Raw genomic sequence first — 25560 nt, forward strand, 5'->3', positions numbered from 1 at the left:
GAATGTGAAGGTTAGGCAATCTGGTGCACAGATGTGTGTGTGTGGGCTGCGGGTGTCTGCAGGAGATCAGCCTGTGTACATTTTAGTTTTCAGCCTCAGAACTGAATGACCCCTATGCAAGATGTTCCCTGTGGTTAGAGGGGCGGAAAACTCCTGTAGAGTTTATTCAACTTGGACAAAAAAGGGAAAAAAAAAAAAAAGAGTTAAGGTGGACTCTGCAGGACATTAAAATAAGACCACACACACAAGGACAAACATATTTCCTGTTTTCCCCACTGGGAAATTAGTTATCTTGCTTCCATCCTCTGAAAGTGGGAGTTTAAAAGCAGTTATTCACCCCAGATAAATATAAAAAAAGGAGTACCACTGTGTTACTCAATCAATCCAGCAAGTCTGACACATGCCAACATGGTCCTAAGTCCATATGTTAAAATGGGACTAACGCAATTATACGTATCACAGACATAAATATTAATGTGCACCAATGAAACGAATAATAATTGACCAGTAGTCAATGTAGCTTATCATAACAAGGCCTGGGTGCGGTTTACACACCGCTCCAGCCGCGCCTTTTCCTGTCACAGCGGAACGGCTGTGCGTAAGGACGGCGGGTCAGCTGACAGCTATCAGAGGACCTGGAGGAAGGAGCGGAATTAGCGGGTGTGTGAACTGGGAAGCCGCCGGATCCTGACACAGGCAAACGGGGAGCGAAAGACTGGTGGCGTTCGCGAGAGAACTAGGGTAAGCTCACCGGAGTCGATGCGGGCACACGTTTCTCATCAAAATGACCACGCTTGTAGCCCGGTAACGGTATCGGACAGCCGGCGGAACCGTTTCATTCGGGAGCGATGCTAACGTTAGCGGCGTTAGCTGCGGCGCCGTTAGCTAGGGTCAAGCTAGCAGCGGCAGCTACTGTGGTAACGGAAACGAGGCGCTTGTCCGTCAAAATAAAAGCATGCAGTGTGGCATTTCTGCACTGTAATGATGAGGTCAGATTGTTTGGGACTGTCGGTACTAAATTTTTTAAATGGTTAATTTGTAAGTTGGTGATAATCAGTAGCGCTAAACGTTGAAAGGTCGTCAAATGTCTGAGTTTCTTCTCACCGGAAATCAGTTTGAAATTCACGGCTCGGCGCTGGTTCGCTAACACCGCCGCCAGCTAGCCTGCTATCGTAAGCTAAATTAGCTAGCTACCTCTTACTCGGTCTATTCTCCATCACTGTGATCTTAGCTGAAGGTCAAGCCCCCCATCTATGCCGTGGACATCTAAGTATGTTTAAAACGAGGCGTCTCGAACGGACCTGCTCCTCATCGTTCGGGGCAAAAAAGAGCAAATATGAAAAATGTATGAACGTTTGGAAAATGGCCCGAGTGAGCAGACATCTTGACTTCGGCCAATAAACCCGCTCATGTCTTGTGCACGGTTTGCTCCGTCACGACTCGGTTATGTTCATGTGGGGAATTAATTTTTCTAATCTCGGGCATATGATTGTGTTGTACACCTCCTTTTAGCGCCGTGTGTTTAAGGTGTCTGGCCTCTGTCTTCGAGGAATTTCAAGCATGTCCTTCATCCCCTGGTTTCCAGAAGCTTCATTCTTGAATGGGGGCAAACTCCTCTGATTTGATGGTCCCAGCCATAAAACACTCAACGCTAATTGTCTGGCAACTGCTCTCAGATAAACCTCGCTGTCTGTGGGTTTTTTAATTCAACGTAAGAGTCCATGTGTAGTCTAATCAGATCCAGGCTGCATCTAGTAGTAAAAAATGCAACAGATTTTGTAGCTGGCTACCTGGTGACATCCTGCTTCAAACTAGAGACTGCTAATCTGCTTAATCTTTCTTTGGAGGAAAACAGGGAATTGACTGCGGTGAGGGTGGTGGTACTGAAGTCCTTTCAGCCTGTGTTGGAGTGAGAGTTGATGCATGTATTGTGTATGCACATGCACGAATAAAAAATGAGTCACCACAGTGGGCCAGCTGCAGGGTTTATTCAGTTGGCAATAGTGTCTGTGTGTGTGTGTGTGTGTTTGTGTGTGAGTAAGAGGGAGAGACAGAGAAAGCGGATGTGAGGGACAAGCGCCTCCCTGTACTGTCGCTCTCTCCCTCACTTTCCACTGCTTTCACTTCTCTATAACCCCTTTTTTCCCTCGTTTCCTTCCTGCAATCTCTCGCTCCATTTCTGTCTCTTCTCCAGGCGGGGTTTGGTTTCACCATGGCCAGTTGGGACTGAGAAGCAGCCACAATGATTGGAGGATTGTTCATCTACAACCACAAGGGGGAGGTCCTCATCTCCCGGGTCTACCGAGATGACATTGGGTACGTTTCGCACGAGCAAAAGCTGCTGTAACGTTCCTAAATTTCTTTTGGGGGGGGGGAAGGACTGTCATGTCAACGAGAAGGTCGCGACCCGCTGGGAGTGGACAGGTTGATTCTGAAGCGATGAGAGAGGATTATGTCCCTCCCCCCCGAAGCTAAGGACTTTACATTTGTCTGTTTTGTCATCTCCTCTAAAATGTGTTTAGAAAAATAGCTAAGCCAGGATTACATTTAGGATTACATTTACGATAATATCACCAACTCAAAGAACGCAATTAATCTGCGAATACAAAAACCTGCAAAAAAGATTGTTAGTATGATAAAAAAAAAACATGAGTAAAACAATTATGCACATCAGCAAAAAAAATAATATCCTCCTTCATGGCTTCACACGGTGTGAGGTAATGATTTGGTTCACTCACACTGGTGTTTATCACACCACACCTTCTATTTACAAGATTAGCTGTAGTTGTGTGAAAAGCTCGGCCAGATTGACCTCAGTGTTGGTACAAGACACAAGTTATTAGGTATTACCGTGTAGAGATGACGTGCTGATAGCAAGCACCTATTTCCTCTTCTTAGATGGGGAAGTAATCTCAAAGAACAGAATATCCTTAGGTTTGTCATAAAGGGATGGGGATTTAATAATACATGTTAAAATGGCTTAAAAAGAGTAGTTAGTGAGTCGTAATGGCTCATTATAAATGTGGATGTAAAAAGAGACTTTAACTAACTCAACAGGACTGTGGCAGGAGCTGACACAAAGCTGCTGGATAAAAAGGTATCAGCGAAAAGGAAATCTGTCCCGCTGCCTAAGATGGACGACTTAAAATGTGTCTGAGTCATATCCAGAGTAGACTGGGGATAATAGATTAAAAACCAAAGCCTGTGGCCTCACCACATGGTAAAGAAAATGGTGGTCAAGGTCTGGTACTTCACGTGTGAGGTTAGAGACTGCATCAGGACAGGAACTGAGCTGTGTGGCTAGAAAAATCACTTTCTCTCTTTCGTCGTCCCTATTTGTTTGTGAAAAAGATATCTCCTTGCTTACTCCTATTGATGGCTTTTTATTCGTGTAAACCAAATTCAGTGATTGAGTTGAGGGTGAGGTAGGCATCTCTCCAAAATACACACCAGGCCCCCAGTGCCTTATACAATGAGGGTTGGCAAGGTACAGAGAGGGCACAGGTGATTTATTTGTGTCAGTTATGTGGGTACAGAGCAGCAATGCTGGGTCACTGGGTTACTGTCTGTGCAGACCCTTGAAGTATTTTTTTAACATTTCAGTTTTTGTTGTCGTTGTAGGGTTAGACGTACAGAGAAGACATCAGAAGAGGGCAGACACAGAATCGTACATGCTGCATTTTTCAGAGCTGTTCAGTGTAACAAGTTGCATCAGCAGACTGAGACACCATTAAATAGTCTGTTTGGATTCAGTGAATGCAAGGTCTGCAGGTTTGTTTAAAGGACTTGCAGCCTTGTGTGTACCAGGATCCTTCCCGTCTTTTGTCCTTCCTGTGTCTAGCTAGTAATCAGTAATGTGATTGTCACTGTGTTATTTTTAATCAGCGCTGCTCCTTCCTATCTAGCAGAAGCACAAATACAGTGCAGCTGCTCGTCTCTACCTTCTCAGACACGGCACAGTGTGTACTGCCGAATATCACTGGATACATATTAAAAGGAAACAGAAATTGAATTCAGGACATCTTAATGACAGCTTTGCTAAAACGTGTAAAAAGAGACGCTTATTTTGTGAGACGTCATTATGAAAAAATCTATAGGGCTATTCATATTCAGTACAAAACCAGAAAATCCATACGTTTTGTCTCCGATGTGGTCCCAGCAGGTGATAAGTACCCATTATGCTGCTCTCATGGCTGCGGAGTATGTGTTATAATATTGTGATGACGACTATGGTTGCGCTTGAGATTTCATCCACTTGAAATAGAGAGCAGCGCAGGGATGGCACATTTTTGAGGGCTAATCCGGAAGTTAGCATCACCCTGGTTCTGTTGACAAAAAGCCTATGAGAATTTTAATTGGATTTTGGATTATTGCAGAAAATAAGCTCTGTGGCAAACACAATTTCATGATATTTACATGTTTTCTTCAGCAAGATAATCTTCCAAAATGAACACCACTTGCATGGTTTTGGAGGCATAAATGCGATCAGTAGAACAGAACTACATCGCTGTCATATGACTTCGATGTCTACACCACTAAGCTTCCTGCTACTACTAGTGTACAGACTAGTGCGTAGATGAGTGTCCATGTTCGGTGTAATGACATTTAATGTCCCCGACAATATCTGTACTCTCATTTAGCCACTTGTTACACACATAAAGGCTTTAAAATTGACAAGCAGGCTATTAACTGATGTATTTTATGTCGTAGAACAAAACCACAGATGTTATCTGGGCATCCTATCGAAAACCTGTTCAAAAAACCTTTTGACTTTCGAGACGAGGGAACAGGAAGTGTAGATTTGTTCATGCAGAACTTTTAAACAAAGCTGTAATGGAGAGATACAAATCAATTAAGTTTCACTTTCTATGCTGTTGTGCCGATAACCAGAAACTTATATTAAAGAGCAATATGATGCTGCTGACATATTCGGTTCCAGGGATGCCGTCATAATAAACACCATGTTACTCACCTTGTCTGTGTACATGATGCACGAAAATGTCTCTTGTGCATTTTTGTCTCTCTCCTCTCCTTTTACTTCATCCTTTTTTCCTCTCTATCCTCTGTATCACCATTTTTCCTCCATCTGTCCATCTTGGCCCCTGTAGGAATAGGTAAGAGAAGCTCGAGCCTATCAAGCATGACCCATGACCCTCCCCCCTCATGGCCACCGATCAATGACCCCTCTGAAACCCCCTAACTGCATGTCCATTGATTCCACAGTCAACTTGTTACTTCCTCCGAGCATGAGTCACCTGTCATGACATTACAGTGGTGAATAAACCACCAGATACTGAGATAACGACAGCCGATCAGTGAAAAGCCAACAAATTTCAGCCACGACCAGAAGATTGATGCTCACAAACAGCTCTACCAGTGCCTAAGCATGTAGTCTGAGCATGGATTAATTTAGTCCTCTCATCCTTTTGAGTCTGCCCTGATTTTTCACAAAGAAACTGAGAGATGAGTCAGATCATAGATCATTTTGTGTTAATTTTATTGGCTCTTACATGTAGAAGTGGGCCTTGATTGAAATAAGATGAACTGAAATCATCTGTTTTCAAAATGTTTTTGATGTTTTACTGTAATTCGAAGACGATGTGTTGAATATATTTCTTTTTTAATGGACAAGACGGAGATCATGGCTGACACACTGTACCTCTGTCCTCATGGGAGTTCAGTTATCATCACTTATAGTTAAATTCCTAAACCTGCGAACAGATATTTATATTTTGATGACATTGTAGAAATTATATCTTCATTGTGTCTTCTTGTTTGTCTCTAACACATTTTTTTCTTCATGGTGACAATCAGTACAGTATTGTTTACCTGCAGACTCACTTCTTCTAAAATTAATATAGTTATTACATTTTAAGAAGGGAACGTTGATAGTATATCAGCTGTTAATTATTTAAAATAAGGTAGACAAAAGTCTTGACTGTCAGTGGTGTCGACATTTTGTGCCTCCTAGGTGTCGTCAGCCGTTTCTCAGTAGGATTTGGTTTTCTTGTTAGAACGTGCTGCGTCCTCTACACTAAGCCTTGTTATTTATATATCCACATTAAGCAAGGCTGCGTTTCCCCAAAGCACCGTGGCACTAAGGTATATTTAGGCAAACTTAACAGTAAACAAATAGTCCAGCTTATTTCACCAAACATAGTTAACACATTTTTTTTCCCATGGAAGTCTGGTTAGTTACGATGCTGCTGCCTGGGTGTCGACCTAAACTCTCACAGCCTTCCCTCTTCCTACTGGTAATTATCACCATTTACACAAAACAACACTCCTTTTTAACGTCTTAACGCACCAGCTCGAGGTGTCTTCTCCCAGTTGGTTGGAAAATGTTTTGATTATTTGCTCATTTCTTGAAACGGGTGGATATCTGAGGGGTTATGTTTTCACAGGATGTCACAGGATGAGATCTTTTATGTAAAAGCTTAAAACATTAAATATCTGTCTTTTTTTCTCTTTCTCGCCCTCCCGTCTCAGGCGTAACGCGGTGGATGCGTTTCGTGTGAACGTGATTCACGCCCGGCAACAGGTTCGATCCCCGGTGACCAACATCGCCCGCACCAGCTTCTTTCACGTCAAGCGCTCCAACATCTGGTTGGCGGCCGTCACTAAGCAGAATGTCAACGCCGCCATGGTGTTCGAGTTCCTCTACAAGATGTGCGACGTCATGACCGCCTACTTTGGCAAGATCAGCGAAGAGAACATCAAGAACAACTTTGTGCTCATCTACGAACTGCTGGATGGTACGAGACGATAATTGTAAAAATAATTGTGAAGGGATCCAAATGTAGAAGCTTTTGGCGTGACACCATGTTACCTTAAATATCATATAAAATGACATATAAACATTGAAGTGCTCACTTTTAATTAAGTAAAAGTTGACAACTGTCTTTACAAATATTTTATCAAGGACTCATAATCGACGTGTATTAAAGTATTCTGTGTTAATAGCAATGACCCCGGACTAACCTGAGACAACAGGCTGGTATGAATTGGTCATGCAGATTGACAAATCAAACATCAAACACAACGTTTGCGTGAAAGTTGAATAAATAAAACGTTTCACTCAGTCAGCACTGGTTCTCTCCATGACCTGATTGTTTTCTCTTCCTGACACTTATCTGTCCATGTTTGTTCGCACAGAGATCCTGGACTTTGGCTACCCCCAGAACTCAGAGACCGGAGCTCTGAAGACCTTCATCACCCAGCAGGGCATTAAGGGACAGGTCAGTGAGACAAGTTCAGTCTTTGCATTTTCCTGTGTTGCGAAAACAACGATATATATTCAGTTGCCAGATTAATAGATAAACTTTGCTAACTTCTTCATGACCGTCTTGAATAATGTTCAGTTTATGTTGACGGTTTTAAAAAGGTGTCAATTCAACTAAATTGCAATTATAGAGGATGTTTGTTTTTATTGGTTTTAGTTTTTTATGACTTTTATTATATTATAGAGGGTAGACTTGATATCAGAGACACCTCTGAGTGTAACTCCGGCGAATCACAAGTGATAAAACAGGTAATAAATACACTGTTTTATAGGGATGTCCCGAGCCAGTTTGCTCGATCTGGATTTGGCAGATCAAGACATATTTTACTAGACTGACGTTGATGATATGTATCCTGATCTATTCCCAGTCCTTGGTTTATTATTATCCATTAAACTTTGAGTAGCAGCTGTCAAATACAATAAACATTTCAATTCATTTGAATCTGCAGTATTCCTTAATGCAGCGCTGCGAGTGAAATGAGCAATAACTGACGGTGTGATTCACTGATGTCCTTATGGAAATTGTATAAAACACTGTGCACACAAAACATAAAAATTCTTTTAAATTAAATGTTATTTTTCTGTTTTTCTCTCCTCCTCCCGTCTTGTGTTCTCGGACTCTTCGTAATTCAGCACCAGGTAATAAACAACACTCAGAGATTCTGTCTCAGCAAAATTAATTTTGTCTGTGTATGGGACCTTGTCATATTTGTTTTCCTCTCACGCTGTAGCGCTAATGATCCCTCTTCATGCCTTCGTTCTTTTGTCAGTCTATCAGCTTTTTCCTTTTGTTGGTAGTGATACAGTTTCTCTCCCTGTCTCCCAGACAAAAGAGGAGCAGTCTCAGATCACCAGCCAGGTGACGGGGCAGATCGGCTGGCGTCGTGAGGGCATCAAGTATCGCCGCAATGAGCTTTTCCTGGACGTACTGGAGAGCGTCAACCTGCTCATGTCACCGCAAGGTCTGTTCATACACGCTCCCCCCTCCTCCTCCTAACATGGGGTGGGCTGCAAACATGAATGATTGATTGAAATTGTATCATTCAGAACAACTAGTGACAGTTGTTCAGGGTTTCTTCTTTTATGTCTCTTCTTGTTAATATTCACATATTTGAGATTTTTAACATTTAATCCTCAATGGGCTTGTCAGATGCAGGCCTTGAGAGTCTGTGCATCAGATAACATGTCGAGCACTTCCTCTCCCCAAGAAGCAATTAATTGGCCCATTAATAGCCAGGGATTGATAAAACAAAACAATTTCACCACAGAGTCCATTTGGTAGCTGCTCTGGGGCTTTCGATCCTATCACACCATCTTCTTCAGCAGAGTGGAGTGAGTCTCAGCTACAGATACTGAAAACGATGTCCTTCTCAGTGAAGCTTAATTCATAACACAGGTCTTTTTTCCTTTTGTGCTTAAAAACTTCCCTTTTATGAACAGATTAATTTTAAAGTGAGATCAAAACAAGATTGGATTTTTTTTGGTAGCATCTTTTACCCTTTTTGTTGACTTTTGGATTTTAGGTTTTAACTTTAAGTATCTGGTACTTCAAGTTTAAAAGAAAACTTTTTCTTTAAATAGTACTAGTTTATCACTACTTTTTAATAAGTAATAAAAATGGCAACTTCTGATCAACCCATGTCATTTTAACATGCTATGAACAATTTAATTTAATCCCTGCCCGATTATGGATACAGATAATTACACTGGTAGTTCAGATACAGATAAAGATAATTGTCTACTCGCTCAGTTGTTAAGTAGGAATATGATTTGTTGCGTTGCTAGTTTTAGACTCATAAATTAACATTTTTTTCTCCTTCCTGTCCAGGCCAAGTCCTGAGCGCCCACGTGTCGGGCCGAGTAGTGATGAAGAGCTACCTGAGCGGGATGCCCGAGTGCAAATTCGGCATGAACGACAAGATTGTTATCGACAAGCAGGGCAAGGGGGGAGCGTCTGATGAAGCAGGGAAGAGGTGAGTGACACAACAGGGAGGGAATATTTGAATATGATTTTAGATAATTTGCAATTCAGTTTTTTTTAATTCAGATTGGTCCTTTCTGTATTATTTCCATCTTAAAAACTCTGACAAGGAAATTAATTGTCAATTTTTAAGAGACCACCTCGTCTGTTAGCCCCTTGTCTGTGTTATGAGTGTTGTCTTGCTGTTTTACAACAAGACAGGCTTTACAATTTCTTTTTAATTTTTCTTTCCTTTGGATGCATCTCTCCTTTCTTTCCCTCTCTTTCTTTTCTATGTGCTGTACCTCAGTGATTTAGGGGGAGGAAGGTACTGTACTGATAAGTGTCCTCACCCTATGCTACCTCAACACACACAAACACACAGACACACAAACACCTGCCTTGTCTAAGCCCTTAAGCACATTAAGAATTTGTACATCTCATGCAGTGTTGCTCCTCACACACTCGATTCAAGTCAAACACGCCTTGTTTAACTCTTCAGTGTACTGCCCGGTGGTTGTTTGCCTTTTTGTGGAATGGTTGGTTTGTTTTCTTTTCCCCACACCTACCTGCTTGACTTTTTAACTCTTTACCTAAACACCTAACAGGGGTTGTGATTGTTTTGTTGCACAGTAGTGTCATCTTTATGTTTTAGTTTTCATGTCTTGATACTAGCAGTTGTGTCCCTCTGTGTGCTCATATCTTAATGTTTCCTTCTTGACTATTCACATCAGCTGAGGGAGAGTATTAGTTTAATCTTTGGAACAATTGGTATCATAATTATTATACATAATTTTTAATAGTAAACAGGCAAACTAATAATCTTTTGTCCTCTTTTGTGTGTGTCTCTGATGTGTTTTTTCTCCCGGCAGTGGGAAGCAGTCCATAGCCATCGACGACTGCACTTTCCACCAATGTGTGCGCCTCAGTAAGTTTGACTCAGAGCGTAGCATCAGCTTCATCCCCCCTGATGGAGAGTATGAGCTCATGAGGTCAGTAGATGGACTTTTTACATTTTTTTTTAAAGCATTTAATTATTAACAAACTGTCAGGACAAGAGCAGAATGTGAGAGAAAAGTGTGGGAGATCACAGGTGTATCATTGAATAAATTGTTTTGAGAAAAGCGTGGATAAACATTATAAAATGTATGCATTTTGTTTGTGGTTTCTCCTCCCCCCTTCTGCAGGTATCGCACCACTAAAGACATCATCCTGCCATTCCGAGTCATCCCTCTGGTTAGGGAGGTTGGCCGCACTAAGCTGGAGGTGAAGGTGGTCATCAAGTCCAACTTCAAACCCTCGCTGCTGGCCCAAAAAATTGAGGTGAGCTCTCGTTAAAGTTGAGGTGATTATAAATGCAGTTTCCTCACATAGCAGCTTTAACATGACAAAATGCATTGAGACACTTTCAGACGCCTCTCAAATGACGTGTTTGAAGTTTGATTGCCTTAACACGGCTTCATGTTCATCTCTTCAGGTCCGCATCCCAACGCCCCTCAACACCAGCGGAGTGCAGGTGATTTGTATGAAGGGAAAAGCCAAGTACAAGGCCAGTGAGAACGCCATCGTCTGGAAGTGAGTAGCTCTGCCCGTATATTCATATACAAACCAGAGGCTGTGTGATAGAAGTGGACGTGACGCCGGGGCCTGACAAGTGAATCAAGCGTTGAAGAGCCTTAAACCTGCATTCTGTCTAATGGTCAGCAGGGTGCGACTTCACTGTAATGAGTTTATGCTCTCAATCACTAGTTTCAAGTCTTCTCCATCACAGCATGATGTTCATATTGTAAGTTATGGTCCCGTTTAGAGTAAAACAGTCGATACAGCAGAGTATGCTTTAGGGAGTATCAGGATATCCTCCCCAGCTTCACCCTTTAATCCAAATATGGTCACTTCTTGCTCCGAATCACCAAGATGGCGATACATTAATGCCAAACTCTAGTATACAGAATGGTAGTCCTCAAACCAGTGGGTGACATCAAGGCAGCTACATCCACTTCTTGTTATAGTCTATAATACAAAGTCACTATTCTATGCTCTCTGTGTCAAGCTGATGATTAACAGCCTTCTCTTTGGTGCCTCTGTTTGTTTAACCTCAGAAACACAGACCTCTTCTCCTTTACAAACCCTTTTAAACTCGACTCTGACTCATTGTTATGAGGTTTCGAAACTTCATGAAAACTCCATGTTTGTGAAATCTTTACAACGCCTCCAAAGCTTTACTATTTGTGTGTGTGTTTAGGATCAAACGCATGGCTGGGATGAAGGAATCTCAGATCAGCGCTGAGATCGAGCTGCTGCCGACCAACGATAAGAAGAAATGGGCCAGGCCTCCCATCTCTATGAACTTTGAGGTCAGAACTCATTAATAGCTTACAGTCTCGTCCTTCCTCTATGTCACACAGACACAAACACTCACACCCAAATGGGAATCCCGGCAAATCAGAACCTGCTTACATCATGCACTTCCTGTTCAGAGCTCACGGTGAGAACCCATCGACTTGTGTGACCAACAGCTCCCAGCATGCCCCAACATGTCCTAAACCAGGGTGTTGGCAGGTCTTTAAAACATCTAAACAATGTCTTGAATTCAGTTTCTATAGATACAAGGCTTTAAAACTTTTGAATTTGTGAGGTTTAATCTAATTTCTCCATCTTTTAATTTTGATTCTGAAAAAATGATTCTGAACCTAATACTGTCTGTTGACTGGTAACAGGGTTGTAGACAGATCCTGCAACAGGACGAACTAGGCATTTTCACTATATTAGACAGGAGAGACTGGAGTCATGGGAGCAAACCCAAAGACGCAACTACAATTGAGAAACATGCCCAAAAAAACACAACCATCGACCACCGATATTTGTAAGAGACTTAACAGAAAGAGCAGCCTGGATGATGGGTCAGAAACAGTCTTGAATTAAAGTGCCTGATACCTGTAGACACCCTGTTAAACCTTCCTCTTCCCGTCCTCGCAGGTTCCTTTCGCTCCCTCTGGTCTGAAGGTGCGCTACTTGAAGGTGTTTGAGTCCAAGCTCAACTACAGTGACCACGACGTCATCAAATGGGTGCGGTACATCGGCCGCTCCGGCATCTACGAAACTCGCTGCTAAAAGTTCATCTCCTCTGGGCAGCGAACTGACCACTTTTCCTCCCATCTATCTTGTTAAGATTTTTTTCTTCTGCCCCTTCCTACTTTGTCTCTCTCCTCCCCTCAGTCCTTATAGCTTCTCTCATACAGCCCCTCCCTCCCTCCATCCACCGCCACCCTCACCCCTTCCTAACTAGGTGTTGGAGATTGAATTTACATCATTAAAAAAAGTAAATATGATATAATGCACAGATATATGCAAAATGTGAACCATTGTATCGTATATATCTCGTAGTGATGAGTAAACCTGTAAACCAACTGGTGTCTGAGAGATAAAGACACGTGATGCAGGAGAGAACCAGGGGGAGAGGACTGGAGGCACCTTTAGGTGTCTTTTAAAGGGTGCCCTGTTGTGTTTATTCAGTGTTATTGTTCCACTATTTTCTCTCCAGTTACTTTAGACGCCCCACAAATTCCTAGAGTTAATCACTGGTAAGATGATTTGTAGCTGTTGTGGTTTAAGATGAATCCTGATATAGTTCCTGTGTATGAATCTGTCTCCGTAGAGTCTCCCCTTCAAATTGAGATGCATTGTCTGATTCTGTATTGTGGACTTGATTGATATTTGATCTGTGTTTGTTGGGAATGGTCATTTGGCTCTAAAGTCTCATCTCAGCGTTTACGGGCAGTTAGGAAAGTGAAGGGACTGAAAGCGGCCGAGCTGTTTTTGTACTTATCCCAAGATCGTTTCTCTCCCTCGCTATTTTTCCACGATTAGTTTTACCAGCAATTCAGTGAGCAAGGTCAAAGTAAAGTTGAAACAAAGGGGAAACATTCCAGACAGTTTTGAGGTTTGACCATCATCCCGATAAGCTCGTACGTGACTCAAATTTCCTGTTCGTTAAGCACGAAGATCAACTTTTGTCACACTATTTTGATTGTGAGTTGCTGTGGGGAAAACTGGCTCGGCTCTGGGAGTGTGTTTGCAGTGAGGTGAGGTCTCCCCCTGGTGTTCGCCTCGTCACCGTCTGCTTCTTCATGTTTGTAGCCCTGGTGACCGTTCTGTCCAATAAAATCTGACTATGTAACCAACCCCTCCTCTGCGCTCTGTGTGTTTTCATTCTTCTGATATTTTAGGTTTCCATAATTATATTGTGTCAGTTTCCTCTTGATATTGTCTGACATGAGGGCGGGGCTGGTGTTGGAACAATGGATTCTGGGAGATTGTAGTCCTGTTTTCATCCCGTCTATTCATTTGAAAAATGTTTATTATTGCCCAAACCACGCCTACAGATTAAAGGTTTAAATTTGCTGCAAAGGAAGAAATTAAAGCTCATTACGCAGCAGTTGTAGGAGACAATAACTGGTCAAGATCAAGAAATGCTTTGGCCAACATGTTTAATACATTTTTCCTGTCTTGCTCTCTCTACATCCAAGACAATAAACAAAAATAAACCCAAACAGTAGAATAACACATGATTTTAAACACTTGCTGTTAAAAACATTTACATTTGTATCTAGTAGTAGTGGCCGTTATCGGCCTCGAGTCTTTGCCACCTTGAATCGTAACGTGGACATGCGCTGACTGAGGATTTAAGGGAAGAGATTCCACGAGAATCAAGGCGAGGCTTCCCAAAAGTAGCTTAGCACCAAAATCTAGGCTAGATTTCCTCTGCTAAATACTAAACGTACAACTTCACAACTGTGGTAATCCTTTTCAGATATTTCCCAACCTTTAAAATCTGATTTATACCCACAAGAATAGAGGCAGTCTTTGTGGCTGATTGAGACCACAAGTGCTTTTGGGAAACCGAGCCTGGAACAGATCAATCCGACATCTGTCGACATTTATATTAGTGTCATCTGACAGGACTGCGTCACATCTTCAGATCCACCTGCAATGTTTCATTTCTCAGATGTACAAGAAACACAAGACATGCTTTTATTAACGCTTGAGATGACACACACCGAGCCCAGAAAATCTCAAATATTTGACCCAGCCATGTTTCTTCGGCGCTGCAACAATGGCTCTGTTCAGAGAGGAAAGAAAAATGCTCGTCCCTTGTGCTCGTGTTAGGAAACAGAATCAGTTTAGGGAGGGAGGAGGTAGCTACATAAAATGTTGATCTGGAGTTTTTTTGACCCCTCACACTGCAGTCGAGTCTGCCAAAAGACACCTCAGGTCACCTTTGGATTGGTACATTTTTGGGACGGGCTTGTACATTTTGCTGTTTGTGCGCTGCCAATGAGGAGGCCTTATTCATAAAACAATCCTGTTTGTGCTCCAACTAACCCAAAGATAAGAAGTGGGGCAATAAGACAGATCTCAGGTCTTCTTTGCTATATGAAAACATAATACTTTTTATTGTCATCACGTGTGTCAGATGGAAATTATTACTTCCCTACAGGCCCAGGTGATGCAGAAAAATACTCCAGCCTTGCTCATGTTGATTCACAGCTCAGACTGTCAAAGCACTTCTAAACAGGGATGGTTAAGATCTGTACACAGGACAAAGAAAGGACAGAGGAAATCTACAAAAATAAGTATTTCTACATTTAAAACGGGTCATCCTTGCATGATTTCTTCACGCCACAAGAAAGGCGTCCAGTTTCAAACTACTAGTCTTCCAAAGACCGAATCTTGTCAGCAGACGAAGAACATTTAAAAGCAAATTCATTACTATATGCAGTCAAGTCAAAGCTGAACCCAGATCTGTCACGAGGTGGAGAATGTTGACAGAAGACATTTCAAACATGCTGACGTAAGAGCTTGCACGCACAAACATCACATGCACACACACACCGACAACCCCGAAGCAGGCAGACGAACGTGGGGAAAAGCTGCTGTAAGTAGACATTTAACACTTGACTCTCAGATGTGATGTAATCTGGAGTTTCCCTGTTATTTAAGGAAAAAAAAAAAAAAAAAAAAGCCAGGTTGGTTTCTTGTTAGTATGAGCAGAATATAAACTGCCCCACATGAGCAGATCTTTTAAAAGTCCAGTTTTCTGCTCTGAAAAGCTCCCCCGGAGATATCCAGCAGTGTCTCTGTTGTGAGGTCTCAGATCACCAAACTACATGTGCTGTTCCAACAAGTGACCAAAAACCTGCGAGCCCTTCTGCTAAAGCCACGACTGAAACAAAAAAACTTTCACTACAATGACAGCCGAGTGTAACCCCTGCAAAAACTCCTAAGTGCCAGTGAGTGACTAATAACTCAACATCGAAAGTGACTGAGATAAATGAGATTAATTTTCAAAGAACTCGGGTGACTAGTGGTAACTTTTACTGACCGTTAACACAAGAAGAAAAAAAGGACAAAATCGGCTGTTAAAAACAAGAGCGGTGGAGAAACTGGCTGTTCAAGTGAACGTGACTGAAGTGCTAAATTTCAAAGTAAAATCATAAACAAACAAACAAAGAAAATGGAAGCAGGGTGTCGATGAAAACCACGTGACTCGACAGCTCAGTTAACCGGTAGCACTGACTGCAGCCCCTCCCCCCCCCTCCCCAGACGAAAGCGAAGGATTCAAACACGCTCTAGTTTTCGTCGTCTTCGTCGTCGTCCTCGCTGATGAGGTATCCGCGGGCCCCGCTGTGGTGGGGCGGAGGCGAGGGGGGCGGGGAGGTCTTGGTGAAGAAGGGGAGACGGAAGGTCGGAGAGGGGGAGCGCTCCTCACGGGTGGGGCTGCTGTCGGGGCTCTGCCTGGGGCTGATGGCCTGCAGCATGCGGCCCTTCCCTTCCTTCAGCATGTGTTTCTGTGGAGGTGAGACGGAAACATGAGGACAAACACAGGATGAGTTGAAACCCTGCTTCAAACAGGCAACAGTTCTGTCTATACACATCTATTTACTTATGTGGAGTTACATCATATAAACCCCTATAGTGACCGTTTACAGACTCAACAAATATTACCACCTTCTGGCTGTACATTCACAAGCATCTCGGCTAACACTCAGCATGTTTCCCAAAATGTCAAACTATTTCTTTCAAAGATGTTGAAGTATGAACACAATCAGATGACTAACTAAATCTAAATCCTCTAAACGTTGGGTCATTGGCATGAAATCTTATCAACTGGTGGTGTATGGCCTGACAGTACAGTTGCAGTGCTTTGCATGTTCTGTAAACATACCAACAGTTTTGAGGTTTGTGAATGTTTTTCATACTTACATACAGGAGGTGAGTGGTTATTAAGCTCATACCAGTGCAGAGTTCATTGTTATGCAAGTCACAGTAAGTCTCAAGCCTTCTTACCTCTGCGACTACAGTGTAAATAAGGATGTGTTCTTAGTGACACCGCCGGATTAAACAGTGACGAAAGACAAAACAAAACCAACATCCTCACCAGAGCTCCCTCAGGGCCAAACATCTGCAGGAAGTTGCCGATGAACTCCCTGGATTTCTCCTCCCATTTCTGGATGAGATCGATGCTCTTCTCCTCCACCTTCTGGACGAACTCTTTGCTCTTCTCCTCCACGTCACGGACCTTCCTCTTCACCTTGTCCACGCGCTCCTGCAGGTGGTACTTCTTCTCCTGAAAAGGAAAACAGGTTACAAAAAATAAGATAAGAAATCTGTAACGGCCACGGATATATTACACGCTCTCTTCTCATCCATTCAAACCAAAGCTAAGTTTCATACATTAATGAAGCTGACGTTGAGCTCCTTTGCCGTGTATCCTCTCTGCAGGTTGCGTCTGACGTACACGTCATAGTCACGGACTATGCGTGTGATGATGTCAGAGGTGGAGATGCCCTCTGTGCGCTGGGTGGGAGCGAACATACCTGTGGAGGGCATTAAAAGGATCACACTCTGAGGAGAAGATGAACTACAGAGACGACTCTAACCAGTGGCTAAAATTGGCACAAATGATTGAAGTTTATAGATTTCAGAATGCAGTAATAATCTAATACATTAAGGATGCAGGAGAAATATGTGCTACAAGCCCAATTCAAACAGTTGGACGTGCTGTAAAATGTAAATAAAATCATGTGGTGAGCCTCGCCCCATCTGACCTGTGAAAGACTGAGCCTTTCGATGATGCCCCTTTCATAGCAAATCATGACACTATCACCTGTTACCAGTGAACCTGTTTACCTGCGGAATGATCCAAACAGGTGTTTTATGAGTCTTTCCCAGACTTTTGGTGCTCCTGTCTCAACATGCTGGTATCAAGTTCAGAATCAGCATGTTTACGATATATTTTTACATTACTTTTAACAGTCGATCACATTGAGACATGTCGCTGGAAACATGCTGCCAGCACATTAAGGTTAAAAATATTCTCAACTTTTCAGCGCAAGGCACCTACCCACTCCATTAATTAGACTTGATCACTCAATTTAACACAGACCTGCTCCACAGGTGTAGCACCCTGTTTTTTCCAAGCGTTTTTTATGCAACTGCACCTGTAGTGACAAGTCTCAGTGTGATCAGAGCCTTACTCATCACCCTTTAAAACGGGTATCAGTTAACAAGTATTACTGTTAATGTGTATTTCTCTTACCTTCAACTACCATGTATGTATGTAACCCATGTGTGTCTGCATGCATTGATTTATGTTCACTCTGCCTCTGATTGGCTAGCACACATCGCCTTGGTTGGTTGGGTTTAGCCATGATGAGTGAGATTGTTTAGGGTAAGAGTATCAGGGTAAGCCAATCAGAGGAAGAGTAACTTAACCATGTTGCATAACTACAGTACTATACAGTGCCATATGTGCATTGGAAGCAGTAGTAAATACTGAACATATCACACTCTTGGTTACTTTGACACTCACCAGCTTCTTTAATGTGCTTGTACACATCATCACTGCCCGCTGAGATGTATGGGATGTCGTCATGGGCCACAAAGTCAATCTGGAGAGGTCATGACAACATACATCAACACAGTAGATTCAGATCTACAAAATGTACAAAAACATAAATACACAAAAAAAAAAACAGCAGGAAAAAGGTTACAGAGGTAAAAAAGTATTTGTCTCTCAACTAAAGATGTCAATTATTTAACAGGCTGTTTCTCCATTTCATCCACTCACGCGATGTCTTGCGAGGAACTCCGGCGTTAACGTCCAGGGAGCGTTTCGCACCACTTCATCCACGTAGCGGCAATGTCTAATGGCATCGTAGCGCTCGTCCTCATTCATCACTGTGAAGCCCTTGTATTTGTGGGTCAGGTCATCACTGCACACTTTGAATAGTTTGAAAAAAAAAAAAAAATGCAGAAATTATTGCTTGAAATGCCTTACATTTGATTTCAATTCTTAACAAAAAAAAAAAAAAAAAAAAAAAAAGGAAGTTGGAGGTTTTTAAAACTTTGAAGATTGAAATGTAATTTACTGATGGCGGAAGGGAAAGCAGAAAACACTGTGGTCTACATTAATGTTACTTTGGCCTATTTTTTCTGCATTGCAATGAAAAACTGCACCATTTATATTTCCTGAGTACAAAACAGACCTGATAATATCTAGCAATAACTCACAGTATCCCTCAGTTAGCTTTCCTTATCTTGATACAATATCAGTTATCTAACTTTTCCCCTGATGTCTGAAGTCATGAGACTCGTACTGGAACCATCTCAACTGATTTTTTGAGTTTCACACTCACGGCAGCAGCAGCTAATAAGACTGCTGTGAAACCCTTTATAAACGCAGACAGTGACAGACTCACACTTACCTCCGACAATGAGGTGCGTATTTGGGAAGAGGCATTTTGCCTGCATGAGCGCTCTGGCGTGACCCGAGTGGAAAACATCGAAGATGCCGTCTGCATACACCCGCACCGGTCTGTCAGCTGGACGGAGAGAGACGAGACATCCAGTGATGAAAATATATTTTTTGTATAGATGGAATATAGATTTGTACTGCAAGAGGAAATTAATAATATAATATAAAATATTGAGAAAAGACAGGAGAATGAGTTAGAAACAGGAGGAGAAAGTCAAACATGAAAGGTCTCAGAAGACCAAGAGGCACCAATAAAAGAAGAGTAAGACTCACGTGGTGTTCCCCTCTTGGCCTGCTCCATGGTGACTCTCTCATAGGGTTTACCATCTGCGCGCTCCAGCTCATCTGCGAAAGGTGCGGGATGCTTCAATCCCTAAAAGATTCACACCAACAGAAGGGGAAGTTCAGTGATCAAAGACATTGTCTAATTTTTCAGATTGTGTAAATCTAGGGTGCAGCTGTTGTGGATAAACAGCTGATGACATCTTTTCAAGCACGCTAATTATCAGCCGACATAAATTTTGACACATGATGCACACAGCAGATCCAAACTGACAAACAAAGACGTCACAGTCCGGTGCACGCTGTGAAACAATGAATACTTCTGTCATTTGTCAGTCGGCGTAATTATAACCGTTCTGATCCACAATCCAATCCAGTAAATGGCGGTAATGCGTCTAAAAGCTGTTTTCTAACCACCATTAAACAACAAAAGCAGAAGAAGATAATAAATGAAGTCTAAGATAAAGACACAAAAAGATCGGACGAGGACGGTTTGTCGGTGTGTCAGTGTTGTTTCACAGTTGTATGTGAGTGGAAAGAAGTTGAAAATGCTAACATGTGACAGACGGCGACAACAAGGTGTGACGATCACTGGAGCGAGGCAAAAAATAAATAAAGAATAAAACAACTTCTCCCTGCTGTTTTCAGGCAGTCTCTGGATATGAAAGCAGACACGGCTGAAGACATTAATGAAGCAATTTGCAAGCATTTGTTTTTTATCAGCCCTACATAAAAATATGACCTGTGCCAGAGCGTTTGTTCAAGTGTTTACTGCTTAATGCACTGTTATCAAGGTGAAGCAGCTTAAGTTTCTACCCTCTCCACCTGTGGAATAAGCTTCCTGAATACCTGAGCTCTGCTGAAACTGTAAGCTCATTTGAATCACGGCATAAAACATTACTGTTACTGTGGCTTTCCAATAAGTTAGATAGATAACCTCTGTCTGTTATTACTTATTTGCCTGATTTAGTTTTTATGGTCTCTTACAGACAATTTATTTATTTGCTCATTTGTTTTATTGCCTTTTAAATGCAATTTAAAGACAAATTAAATGTCTCATTTTACAACCCTCAGCGTTATAACCCTCGTAGATTCTCTAAGAAAACGTAATGTTTATTGTGTTTACTGAGAGACATTTTCATCTATCAGTACATCACAGGTATGCATGCATGCAGGACAAACACAGCTGACTCACCACAGTACATCTGGGGATTTTCCCAAGCCTCTCTCCCTCCTCGGTCTCCCCATTGGAGCCGTCTCTTCTCCTCTTTCTGGACAGCAGCAGCCCGCTGGAGCTCTGGGCCTCCATCTGTGTCAAAGGGCAAAACATACGCAATTAAAACACAGCAGACTTCACAGACACGTTGGTCATCCTCTAATTCAATCTTTAAAAAAAGGGAAACACAGACACTCTTCTCTGTATAATGTCCCAGACATGAACTCTATGCTACATAATTAAAGTAAGAGTTATATAACATATCCTACAGACACACTAGACTGCAGTGATGTTATGTCAGATGACATATACCCAGTCAACTTTGACCCAGTACCACAGGGGGAGAATTAGAGAAGTATGTCCTTTGGCTGAATGAACAACCAGGACACACTGGATTAAAAAACTGGTTTAGTTAGCTGGCAAACATATAAAGGTCGGCTAAAAGAAAATAAGCAAACACCACCTGTTACAACACGAAACATTTTGTTTCTAAACATACAGAAATTTAACCATGTCGAGCCTGCACATCAGATTCTCTGTCGGTCTTTTTCAAAGATTGTGTGAGGCTGAGACGTTGTCATCAGATTTGGCAGATCCAGTCGTGTTTCGCCACACTTCAGCTTTTATACTTAATGCTGCTCATGAGCCAACACAAAACTCCATTAGCAAGTATTAAAAAACAAAACTTTGAATTGTTTCATGTGTAGGAATTTCAATATGCTGGATATATATTATCATTTAGTACGGCTAAAAATAACCCAACAATCTGATCTTTGATTGATCCGCTGATCATCTTCTCAATTCACTTGTGAAGAGTTTGGTCTAAAAAAACACAAACATAGATAAAATGTAGTTTTTGTTGTTGTCATTTGTAGTTTTATTGTAGTAGATTCCTTGTTTTAACTGATTTTTGCAGTTTCGTTTTGTGACTTTTTGCCTTGGGTTTTTAATTGTTTTATATAATGATGTTATTTTGACTAGCTTCTACCTCAGTAGTGCCTAATACGGATCCAAATAAGAAAATCACAATAGTTGAAGCTTAATCTTCTGTGAATTAATTGACTCTGCAGAACCAAAAAAAAAAGCTGGTCACAGTTCAGTGATCAGGCTCTAAAACTGTCCTGTGAATCCTGGCAGAACAGTACCAGGACCTGAAATAATCTCTGAAATCTCACATGACTTTTACGCTAAACAAAAATTGACACACACTCAAACATCCCATTCACAACGATGATGTGACATTCACCCTATCTGTCCAGATTTAGTGGAAGAATACAAACTCCTGCTGATATCCTATTACAAGAGCTCCTGTGTTGTGGGTAAAGGCTCTGCCCCATTCCACACATACCACTGTACCACCAACAATGAAGCCAGAAGGTCATTAAAGGGAGGATTCATTATTTTTGGAAATATCTTGCTTCTTCTCTCAAGTGTTAACCGCCCTCAGCTACAGTTCTGCTGTTGTGTCAGTTATTAAAGTGTGACTCAGTACAATGAGTGCCAGACATACACGACACGACACGACACGACCTACACGTTCCCGTCGGTGACAAGCTACCTGATCCAACTCCGGGCACTTTCACAAGCAACCCCCTGCCTCACTCTCTTGGCAACAGCTGAGCGCCGAGTGAGAAGCCCTGCAGGCCTCTCACACTCTGACAAGAGAAGATTTACATGAGCAGCAGATACCCTGATTACTGAAGCAGGCTGCTAAAATAAGAAAGAAACAAAAAGGGCAGTGCCAATTCTCGACTAACCAGAAGGTCGTGACAGCCCCTTATAAAAAGCATGTCTCTCAAAAAACCCCAATCTCACATTTTTCTTGAATACGTCTTGGATTTAAAGTAGCTACCAGAATTTAGGTAATTATTTATTATTTTTCTCCATTAGCAGTTAATTATTAATTCTGCAAAAACAGAAGATAGTGACTGTAGACCACCAGAGTCAAATCTTAAGTTTTCATATTGCTTATTTGGTTCAACAAACAGCCCAAAACCTAATTATATTTTCCTTATAACCATGTAAAAATCCACACATTTGAGAAGCTGGAGCCAGAGAATGTTTGACATGTTGCTTGATAAATTACTTATTAATTAAATATTAAAATAGTTTCCAATTAACTTTCTGTTGATTTATCATTTAAATGGCTAACTGTTTCAGCTCTGAGGGTACTGTGTAAGTGTTGGGGTGTAACAGTGTGGACATGGAGATCCTTTAAAAAGTCACAGTTATCTTCTGTTTTTTTGTACTTGCACTACAGTTAAAACATCAAGAAAGAAGAAATCAAATGTCCATTTTGCTGCTGGGCCACAGAAACCCATCCCTGGCCTCCTGATGGTTCTCGGACCACACTTTGAAGAACCACATGCTTCAGCTGCATTTCACACAATGTTCCCAATGTCTCCTTTCTCCTTCATTTCAATAGGTCACTCAGATGACGTGACACAAACAGACAGAAATGTGCTAAAAGTTATCAAAAGTAGTGACAGAAGTGAAACCAGTGACCACAGCAGCTGACAGAGTTGTACTGGTGGGACTGGTTTTGCAGCTGACCTGTCAAAGCCCGGCTTACTGGACGCTTTTGCCTCTGGCTAAAATCCTTAAAATCAATACGCTAACTAACACAGACAACACTGATTGTGATGTTAGCTGACGTTAGACAGCTACTCTAAGTTCCTACCTACTTACCGTTCACTCTTTTGTCCGGAAAGCTGCTTTGCAGGAGTGGGCGGCTTCCTAGCGTCGTACCGCCAGCAGGTTAGCTAGCTAACTGGGAAAAAAAAGCCAGCTAGCTATCGTCGAATGCTAGCTAGCAGGCTAGCTGTCAGGCTGTCCGGCTTGTTAGCTAACTTTAGCCGTTAGCTCGCTCGTTTAGCTGACACCAGCAACAACGGTTAAGTACGAATAATCCCGTGTGTCCCACGCCCTGGAGCTTGCCGTGTCGCTGGCGGAAAACTGCAACTACCAGAAGGACAGACAAATTATCAGCAGTGACAGCTTGTACTACAACGCTGACAGGTCAACTACACAGGAACTACAAAACTTCGACAACCTTAAAGGAACTGACATACCGAGGCAGACATTTCCGGTGTCACTGAACCGTGCTGCCACCTAGTGGCGGTAGTGTGCGCGGCAGGAGGACGCGTCAGTGACATCATGTGACCATCATGTAACATGCTGCTGCTGCAGGGTGCAAAGTCAAAAAAATGAAAATACATTAAAAAATGTAAAATGTAAGTAAGATGCAAATGTAAAACAAATAATATACAACATTATGAAATAAATTAAATAGAAACTTAAATAATGACATAAAATGAACTGGGTGAAATGGAAATGATTAAATCAGTGGTATGGACTTAAAAATAATGTCAAAATATGTCGTTTTTCTTTTGTATGATTACCACCGATGTAACACATCACACACACACACACACACACACACACGCTAAATATATATTTATAAACCTGTCATGTGTGACATTTCAAGAGCTCTTGGGCTCCCCCTGCTGGGCCAGCCCTGAAGTAAGCCACTATCACAGTGCAGAAGTAAATACCATCACAAATAAAAATCCCACTTTCAGAATCTTCTTTGAGTAATTGTATATAATCTTTAAGCTGTCAAAATGACCAAAAATAACAAATGTTTAAAAAAGATCAAAGTATAATATCGCCTATCTGTATCGGTCTATATGTTGTCCAATATGCAACATATGAAAACTTTAGTTTTATAAATTATAATGTAGAGAAAGATGTTTTGGGTAACTTAGAATAAATTGATTCCTAGTGATATTTACTGTTTCAGTACACTGATGTCATTTTAGACAATAACTTAATTGTAATATGTTACTAATTGTATCCTGTCTACATTTGAGGGATTACTGCAAAACATGTGTGTAAATTGGCTGTTAAATTGATATCAAAAAAATATTTTTACTCCCTAATATTGTTATCAGCAGTCGTGTATGGGTCAGGCTCTAGTTAACGTCACTGTGAAATTAAAGTAGTGGAGTGAAAAGTACAAGATTTCCCTCTGAAATGTAGTGGAGTATAAAGTAACCTGGCATTAAAAAGAAACCTTTAAAATGTACTTAAATTCAGTTTTTTACATTTTGCACATAGTATTGATTGTAAGAATACGATTATATACAGTATGTGTTTAAACTGCTTTAGACCACTGTTGTTGAGACAACTTCAACATGGACCTGTAATGCAGAGTGTGGCTGTCACATGTGGACTGAGTGAGCGTGGACTGTGTGTGCCGTCACTGGGCCAGACCAATTTTCTATGAAGGGGTTTTTTTTTTCAGCTCATTTGACTCAATAACTGCAAATTTCCTTCAGCAGCAAGCTAGAGGGAAGTTTCAAACTATCTGCAAAGTTAAAGGAGCAGCGACCCTTCACATGCACAGTGGAAGTGTGGCTGATAACTGTAGCACCGTGTTCATGGTCAAAGCTAAGTTGCCTCATTGCTCTTGAGGAAGGACAGCCCAGAGGCACCGTATAGCTGAGGAATGAAGGGTACAGAGCTGAAAACATTACTCTTGAGTCCTGCAGAGAGCTCCAGGACAAGGTGTAATTTCACTTGAAGATCAGAGGGGCACAGGCTATGATAATTGACACCTTGGAGATGGTAAAGTTGTGCAACAAACGCCGCTGTATGTTGCAGTAATGCAGCTAGCGCGTGGTCTCCTTCATGATGGGTTTGACTTGAAGTAAAGAACAGAGATCAAAGGTGACTTTCTGCTATTAAGAAGTGTTTAATGCCACCAAGGAGACGATTCTGGGTCACATTCAAACATTACAGCATGATATTTCATTCTTCTGAGAGTTTATTTCTTCATTTTACTGTCAAACTCATCCAGATTCACTTTAACAAGTACTAAACTCATGGCTCTATTTGTTTTTTCTCTATGCATTACCAATATAAGAAAGTACTACACACATTTCAGCCTGATAAAAATAATAACGACACAGCACTACACGATGGTAATGCATGTTTTTTTT

At 41.7% G+C, this 25560-nt stretch overlaps 2 protein-coding genes across 2 annotated transcripts; one reads left to right on the top strand and one right to left on the bottom strand.

Moving 5' to 3' along the window:
* The first annotated feature begins 586 nt into the window (after positions 1–586).
* On the top strand, positions 587–13423 carry LOC311266333 (AP-2 complex subunit mu-A). Its single transcript, XM_084368656.1, has 11 exons — positions 587–741; positions 2195–2316; positions 6490–6755; positions 7156–7242; positions 8089–8244; positions 9111–9255; positions 10115–10234; positions 10430–10565; positions 10720–10817; positions 11485–11596; positions 12219–13423. The coding sequence occupies exons 2-11, from the start codon at positions 2243–2245 to the stop codon at positions 12351–12353; spliced, it is 1329 nt and encodes a 442-aa protein (XP_084224782.1). The 5' UTR covers positions 587–741; positions 2195–2242; the 3' UTR covers positions 12354–13423.
* A 289-nt stretch (positions 13424–13712) lies between these two features.
* pcyt1aa (phosphate cytidylyltransferase 1A, choline a) lies at positions 13713–23656 on the bottom strand. Its single transcript, XM_084368485.1, has 9 exons — positions 23246–23656; positions 20537–20650; positions 19333–19432; positions 19010–19126; positions 18373–18524; positions 18115–18193; positions 16977–17119; positions 16681–16869; positions 13713–16090 (listed from the first exon to the last, which is right to left on the bottom strand). The coding sequence occupies exons 2-9, from the start codon at positions 20648–20650 to the stop codon at positions 15872–15874; spliced, it is 1113 nt and encodes a 370-aa protein (XP_084224611.1). The 5' UTR covers positions 23246–23656; the 3' UTR covers positions 13713–15871.
* Between the last annotated feature and the right edge of the window lie 1904 nt (positions 23657–25560).

The sequence above is a fragment of the Pagrus pagrus genome (genome assembly GCF_965226575.1).
Source record: "Pagrus pagrus genome assembly, chromosome: 12".
NCBI classification, from domain to species: domain Eukaryota; kingdom Metazoa; phylum Chordata; class Actinopteri; order Spariformes; family Sparidae; genus Pagrus; species Pagrus pagrus.